General features: G+C 40.5%; 1 protein-coding gene across 1 annotated transcript; it reads right to left on the bottom strand.

Annotated features, from left to right (window-relative positions):
* Nucleotides 1–754: 754 nt before the first annotated feature.
* Nucleotides 755–7,684, bottom strand: LOC149811943 (uncharacterized). The gene is made up of 5 exons (XM_089993373.1): nucleotides 7,297–7,684; nucleotides 5,353–7,145; nucleotides 2,256–2,660; nucleotides 1,774–1,991; nucleotides 755–1,095 (listed from the first exon to the last, which is right to left on the bottom strand). Exons 1-5 carry the CDS (start codon nucleotides 7,461–7,463, stop codon nucleotides 844–846), a joined length of 2,835 nt encoding a protein of 944 aa, XP_089849499.1. The 5' UTR covers nucleotides 7,464–7,684; the 3' UTR covers nucleotides 755–843.
* Between the last annotated feature and the right edge of the window lie 228 nt (nucleotides 7,685–7,912).

Genomic DNA, 7,912 nt, shown 5'->3' with positions numbered 1-7,912 from the left:
TCTAGAAAGTGAACGACATCAGATTCGTTTTTTTTTTTTTTTTGTGGGGCCCATTCAGTAAAAAAAAAAACGACCTTTTGGATGGGTTTTGGGTGCCATTCATCTTCACGATGGATGGCATCCAAGTGCCTTGGAGTGCTTTTCCATCCAAGGCTACTTGGACCTGATCCGCAGTCGGGCATGGGGACATCTAATTTTTTTTCTTATAAAAACCTTTTACTACTTTTCTTTTTCTTTCAATTGTGTGTTCAACATACAATGAGTCCTAAGAGTCATGGTTTTATACTCCCAATTAATTGCTTGACTAATATATCAGGATTTTATATTTTGAGAAAGATGTTTTTTTCTGGATTTTTAGAAAATTAGGTGTGGCAAACTGAGATCTTAAAATTTTCAGACAAAACATTCTTTTACGGCTTTCAAGGGTCGGTCTTGGAAAAACATCTCTCTCTCTCTCTCTCTCTCTCTCTCATTTGTAATGTGAACGACAAGATTCGTGTAAATTTCAGACTTTTAAACATAAAAATATTAATTTTCAGGTTTATAGAAATACATCCATAGATACAACCTCTGAGCCAATTTCAGATATGAAAGAACTGCTTGGCATTATATTATAAACAGAGACGATTTGGTGCAATTGAAGACTCAAAGGTGCACCACGTGCTCAAGAAAAAAGAGTGGAAAAAAACCCGCTACCTATATAAGTTGGACATGGACCCCCCAACTAAAATCTAAAATTGGTAACCACCAACCTTGCATCATACCATCAAAATAATTTTTTTATTATTATACCATACTACAAAGGAACTAATGGTACAAAAATGTGGTGGTGTTGTCAAAGTGTCAACAAGGGAAGAGTAGGAAGGAAGGGTCCCTCACTAGCTTCCTGCCCTTGAAGGTGATCTTGTGCAGTTTCTTCTGGCACCAGTCCAGCTGGTCGCCTGTCACTCTCGACATCCTCAAGACCCTGGACACCAGTTTCATGTCCACTAGAGAGAAGAAGAGGGACTCGTCCATCCAACCACCATGATGCTTCCGGAATCTCTTCACCAGGCAGTTTCCACTCCTCTGCAAGTCTTTCAATCTCTTGTCTTTCTGAAAGTTACCAAGCAAGGAAAGGAAATCAGTAACAACCTCTCATTTTACCCAAAACTTCTAACCATTTGAAATATTCTGCATTCTGCAAATAATTAAACTAATCCTGCGTTTGGTTGCCTTGGATTTCAAATCTCATGCGATACGAGATTCATGTATTGTACTATTGGTGATTCTCGGATTTGAGATTCAAGGCAATCAAATGCCCCCTCGTTCTGCCCTTTTCAGGTCAGAGTTTGGGTTGGGTGAGCCACAATTTGTGAGGTGCCATTGACTTGACAAGTGGTTAGGCCCAGTCATATGTTCCAGCCTTGTGGACTATTGACTACTATACCCAGTTGACCGATCAAGCGCATGGCCGAGTGTTGCCCGCACCATGCAGACTTGATCTATTCTTGACCAAGTGAGCTATGTTATGAGAGTTTGGTTGGCATAGATCAAAACAGAAGATTCTCCCAGATGGTCAATCTGAGGTTGGTCAACGTCGACCAGGCCAGTGCTCAAACCTACTTTAGCCAAGAACCACATTACGATGATATAGGCTCGGTCCAAGGCAACCAAGCCTTCAGTTGAGCCCGAGCCCAATTCCTGGTCCCTGACTCAAGTCTAGGCAACCAAAGACACCTCTAGAAAACCAAATATTACATATAGAACCGGAAATTAATTTCTGAGACGGACCTTCTGAAGACTCGCTTGAATGTCTGCAAAGAGTTCCGAATCGAGCGGATCCTGAAGCTGGGTTTGGATCCCCAGAAGGCCTTTCATGATGGGTCCCACCTCGTCCCTGTCCCTTTTAAGAAATTCCCAAAATGCCCTCAAGCATTCTTCCATTATCTCCAGCAAATTCTCCAAGGATGTTGCTTCCCCTCCTTCCTCTATCTCGCCAATCTTCTCCTCTACCAAATGCACAAAAAAAAAGATGCCAGGAAACGTTAGTATCAATAGCCGGGTTATATCCTGACCCATTTGGGTGTTTTCCAAATACCAGCAAACATATATATACTTTTCTAAAAATAAATAAATTTAAAAGTATATGTTTTACTAAAAAGTACAAATATATATATTTTTCATATGATTTTTTCTTGTGACATTTTCCCATATAATCATGAGATTTGTGGCTATATGGTTGGTGCAGTGCAAATTGTGGATATATTACTAACCTTTGACCAAGGGGACCTGGAGGAGGCCCTTTTGGACGCAGCGGTTCTGGACATAGTTGTCCACCCTTGGGCCATTGAACTTCTCATCCTCCGTGAACCTTGTGAGGAGGACCAGGAACCTCTGGAATTCTGCGGCCACCCGGTTGAAGTTGAACCACTCATGCAGGTCGGATTCCAATAGCTCATGGCTCCTTATGTACTCCCAATGCAAGAACTCCCATGACAGGCACACCTGACCCACGTACACCATCTCAAGGTCCACCTGCAGCTCCCTCATGAACTCAGCCGATGGCTGTGCTTCGCTCTTATGGCTTCTCCCCCGTTTGAAGCTCTGTGATATTATGGAACTCAGTGCTGGTTTCCTACCCGAAATGGAGTGGAGTGGGTTCTTTATTTTGAGGAAACCTGTCATGGCCAAAACAAGAAGTTAAGCTCTCCCAAGGCAGCGCGCGCGCACACACACACACACAAGCATTTGTCAATGACAGTTAACAGGATGGTATTCTGATAATAATGTCATTAATAATCAGCTGATATTGAACGACTCAAAGTTTTTTCTTGGTGACCACCACCACCATCATCATCAAAGACATGTACCCGTTCTCAGTTATGTCACACTGACACGCCATTTAGAGGGTGTCAAGGGTGCCACGAATCTATCAGATGCTGATACATGCAGACACTATCTTAATATTTTTAATGATATTTAATCAAAACTCTATTTTATATATTAAAATATTAATAGCTTTATATTGATTACAAAATTTAAAAATCCTTACTGCAGAATCCTATTTAAAAAAAAAAATTGAACTTATGGGTCAGACAATACGCCTGTATCCCGAGTCCAGATCGGGTGTTGTGCATTAAGCACCCCCATCACCCTCCATCAGGTCTTGGGTCCCACACCAGACAGGCCCTGTCCCCAAGATGGAGGGTGATCAGGTGCTTAATGTGCAAATATTTGTCCAATCATATTGCACCTGATCTTTTCACATCATTGATTGGGTGCAAATGAACGGCACACCCATCTAAACAGTGAACAAGCTCATTGTGAGCCTTTCATTTTAAACCATTCACATGCCATTCTTCCTAAACACGACATGAAAAAAAGAGTGGGGTCCATCCAAGTGATGGGCATCTCATTAGTACAGGTTTTAGATGCCGCTCATCTTGAGATCAACTGCATCCAAAAGTGCTCACACTCTGATCTGACCCCATCTTTATTTTAATGTAATTAACTCCAAACCTTTGATATTAATGTTAGCAGTGTCAATTGATTGAAGTAACCAAAACACCTCAAAAGTGGCAGCAATTTAAAACTTCTAGTAAGCGTATATTTGGTGAATTACCGGGGGATCCTACAAAATCTAATCTTGCAAGTTAGAGAGATCCCCGATTTGCAGGCATTAAGTATTTTATCTTAAGAATAATTGAAATAAAGAAGGCAACAAAGAGTATTTTAATAGTTTTATTAAAAAAATGAAAATAATTAATCATTTTACAGAAATGCCAATACTTTTAATGGTGTTTTAGTCACTTTAATCAAAACTTTGCCAATGTTGATATATATATATATATATATATATATATAGAGAGAGAGAGAGAGAGAGTATTATGATTATGAACTGCCATTTACTATGGTGGTAAACTGTTTTATGTATGGATCCCTCCACCAAATGTTAGATGTGCTTAGCACGGTTTGATATATTAGAAGCTTTAGTCATCGCCAATATACCATAATTCAATGTTCATAATACTAAAAAATCAATGGCTATAAGGGTTACAAAATGTCTCAAAACAACATGATTGAGTCGACTAAACATATAAAAAAAATCAATAAAACATGTCAAACATGATTCAAAGGCTAGATTTTGAATTTGGAAATTAGATTGATGTAAAAACAAAGTGTATCACAGTGATGTAACGTAGTTCAGTACCACCATAGATTCATTAAAATACAATTATTATTTATGATTTTATAAACTTACAAAAATAATCCATGATATATTCAGGGAGTAGTTAACTTCCACATAGATATTTAGATGTTCGCTTGCCTCCTAACAGAGTTTAAAATGTCAACCCCCAAGGGTAGTTTAACTATTTTATCTAAAAAAAATACACTTTTATCCTATCTTAAATCTAAATATTATAAAAGTAGATGCAAGGGCATGAGGTGCAAAAAATTGGATACATTGTAACATTTTATTAATTGACATTTTTACCATGTAAGTTGAGAATGTCATTAAAAATTTGTCTGGACATTTGTATAGTCTTCATAAAACAGAGTATTACTTTGGCACATTGTAATTTTTTCAAAAATTAATTACTGTATAACTGCTCTCTCTTTCTCTCCAAAACGTCTTTTTTCCTTTTATTAAGGGTTGCAAAATAAAAATATTTTATAATTTAATTTTAAATTTATCAATATGTTTATGATTCTCATTATTTTTTCTTTCAATCTTGATAAATGTATATGCTTTAAAACTTTTTTAGTTATTTTATAGGGCCCGGTCATATGGGCGTGCCGATTATCTAGTTAGCTATAGAAGATACATGGCAGTTGTATTTCAGAAATTCACAATCTCTTTATTTCTTAATGAATTACTATGTATAATGGTGACAATTGACAAATAATCTATGAAATAACTATATTTTTCTAGAATCAGCTCTTTATGTGAATATGAAACCACTTTTCTTAGAAAAGACAAAACTCTTGATCAACTAAAGAATCACTCAAAATGAATACGGATTCTTAGACTTCAAACAAGTATATATATAATTGAACATATTACGTCCCATTTCTCGTTCTGCCTCAGTTGATCCGAACCGTAAGATGTGTTTATCATGCTCGATTTAGCAAAAATTCACTCTTGAATCGATGAAATAACAGGTTTTTATGATTTAGGAAAAACTGGTACCTTCATAGCCATTGATTTTTTATTTTGGATCACCTGAAAAACCATTTACAGGTGAGATTCTTGTGATCCAAAAGCTAGGCAGAATATATATATATATATATATATATATATATATATATATATAGATATAGAGAGAGAGAGAGAGAGAGAGAGAGAGAGAGAGAGAGAGAGAGAGAGACCCATAGAGTACATCTTCTGGTAGTTCAAGATGTCGAACCTACGCATCCTCTCGGAGTAACTCTTGTAGAACTTCTGCAGCTCGTCCATCCGATCCTCGCTGCCCGCTCCTCCCACCGACCGCTGGTCCATCCTCATCCACTGCTGCTTCACGTCGTCCATCACCTTTGGCCACTCCGATTCCTCCAATATGGTGGGCAGCCCCGTCGCCCTCGCCCTCTTCAGGTCCGACCTCAGCTGCTCTATCAGCTCCTGGTGTTCCCACATTGCTTCCAAATCCTCCTCCCCCTCCCAACTTTCTGATTGTATTCTCTTCTCCCGAGTGTCTTCGGTTTCTGATGAAGGAGAATGATCAGGATGCTGGTCGTGATGGGCACCCTCTGTTTCTGTCACAAGATGAGGGTTTTGCTGATTGTTTCCTTCAGATGATCCCAGCAAATTGATATTGACGGTGGGAGTAGCCGGCTCATCAGAAGTTCCTTTCAGTGGGATCTCTGAGATCTGGTCATCTTGGCCACCTTTGGTTTTCATTAGGGCCGCTTGGTCATGGGGTTCTTCACGTTTCACAGGTCCGTTAGCAGCAGGGTCGGCGGCTTGATCACAGGCCGTCTCTGCCACAAGGATTTTAGGATTCTGCTCTTGATTATCCTGATATTGCAGTGAGCCGTGAGGAGAACTATGGCTGACAGCGTGGGTCTCCGTAACCGGAGCATCATGATTCAGGTTTGGGATTTCTTCGTCTCTGGTCATCAGAGGATCAGATCCATGGTTGTTACTTTCCTCCTCGACCCTCAACGAACCACCACCAACATCATGATCAGTGGCAACTTCACAGGATTGCAACACGAAATGAGAGTCCTGGTTAGCGATGAGATCGTTCAGCCGTTCGATGATCTCCTCTCCATCAGACGCCTCCGAAATTGTGCTGCTAATGGATGATGCTTCTTCTTCGTCGTCGTCTTCTGGACTCTTCTCCTTATCAGAAGCCTCTGAAATTGTGCTACTAAATGATGTCTCATCTTCTTCTTGGGGGGGTGCCCTGTTCCTTCCAGGCATAGAAAGCCTATCGGGAGATATCAATCCCGTCTCATCATAGGCCTCATCGTTCTGCCCCAAGAATTCGTAGCCGAAACCGAACTCTTTATCGTCGGAAATGTCGCGGTCCAGCATCTTGATTTCTTCTTGAAGATCACCAAGAGACGATGATAAGTACAGAGCAGTCGGTCTCGGCTTGACGCAGATGAAATCTCTCTCGGACAAGAAGTCATCGTCGTCGAAGCTGCTCTCCGTCGTCTCGCTGAACACATCGCAATTCGAACCCACGGAAGAGGATACCTCCGTCTGTGAATCGCCAACGATCGTTCCCCTGTTCCAGTTGGATCCATCCACGGAGCCTCCTCCAAAGTCTTCTGCTCTCAAGAACAGAAACGTGAAACCCTTGAATGCTCTCTCCTTGTTACTGCTAAAACCCTCATCGATCTTCGCCGTATCCTTCAGCAAGACCCCTCCATCCTTGAATTCAGAATCGTTTTCAGACCCTGATTGATCTTCGAAACTGAATTCAATCACCTCCGGCTCCGCGGCAACGAATCGGAAGCTCTTGCCGGGCGAAAATCGATCTTCTTTCTGGCAATCGTCGCTGCCACGAGGACAGCCATCATCTTTCTTATGTTCAGCAGCTCTTTCACCCAGCAATCCCTCTCCTTCCTCCTCTTCCTTATCCCCTCCTTTCTTGTTACACAATTCTTCAGAAGAACCCATTCTTTCTGAATTGCTTCCATCTGGATCAGTAGTCCTACAAAGGTAGAAAGAAAGACAGCAAGAAACCATTAAAATCATTAAAACCCTATCAGCAATAACATGGTTCACAAAACCATTAAAACCTTGCATCCCAAAACCAATAACAGAACAAAGAAAGAAAGACAGCAAGAACGTTTCTTCATTACCTCTTGTGAGAATAGGCCTTGATGAAACTGATCAGGCTAAAGAAACAGGTAGAGAGCAGTACCCAACAATAGGAAACAAGGGGACTCGTGATTCTGTAAGCCTCTTCCTTCACCATACAAAATTGGGCCCTAAACCTATCTGACATACAAGCCTTCTTGCGCTCCATAGCATCAATCCAGGTGGGGAGAGAGAGAGAGATGGGAAATCCTCTCTAGTTTCTGTTGGGTGCAGATGAGGCAGGAAGAGAATGCCTCATGGACTCGTATTGGTAAAAATACCCCATGAAATGGAATTCACACGCAAGAATACGACTCCCCACCTTGTACAAAGAGACTGTGACTAGACTTTTTGGCTTCAGGAACTGATTGAAAGGTTGAGGATTTTTCCTTTATGTGGGTGTGTCTCCACTCTTAATCTCTGTCTCTATGCCAATACGACAACGCAGCTGACTCAATTCTTGCTGTACGTTTGAGCAGATTTCCTTCCTTTTGTTTATTATATATATCATCAGCAGCTAAAAATGACTTGGGGATTATTGACATTGTACCTAAAAAAGGGGTTAATCAGAAAACAACGCTTTGGCGCATTATTATTTCGTGTGAATCAAGAACTAAG

This window comes from Nuphar pumila, chromosome 17, assembly GCF_984573655.1.
Source record: "Nuphar pumila chromosome 17, dmNupPumi1.hap1.1, whole genome shotgun sequence".
Lineage (NCBI taxonomy): Eukaryota > Viridiplantae > Streptophyta > Magnoliopsida > Nymphaeales > Nymphaeaceae > Nuphar > Nuphar pumila.
This window is presented reverse-complemented; position numbering and strand designations above follow the sequence as displayed.

Coding starts and splice junctions, on each gene's coding strand:
- LOC149811943 (XM_089993373.1), bottom strand. CDS start 7,463: ATGGAGCGCAAGAAGGCTTGTATGTCAGATAGGTTTAGGGCCCAATTT. Junction 7,146..7,296: donor AAGGCCTATTCTCACAAGAG/GTAATGAAGAAA, acceptor CTACCTTTGTAG/GACTACTGATCCAGATGGAA. Junction 2,661..5,352: donor CCAGAAGATGTACTCTATGG/GTCTCTCTCTCT, acceptor TGGCCATGACAG/GTTTCCTCAAAATAAAGAAC.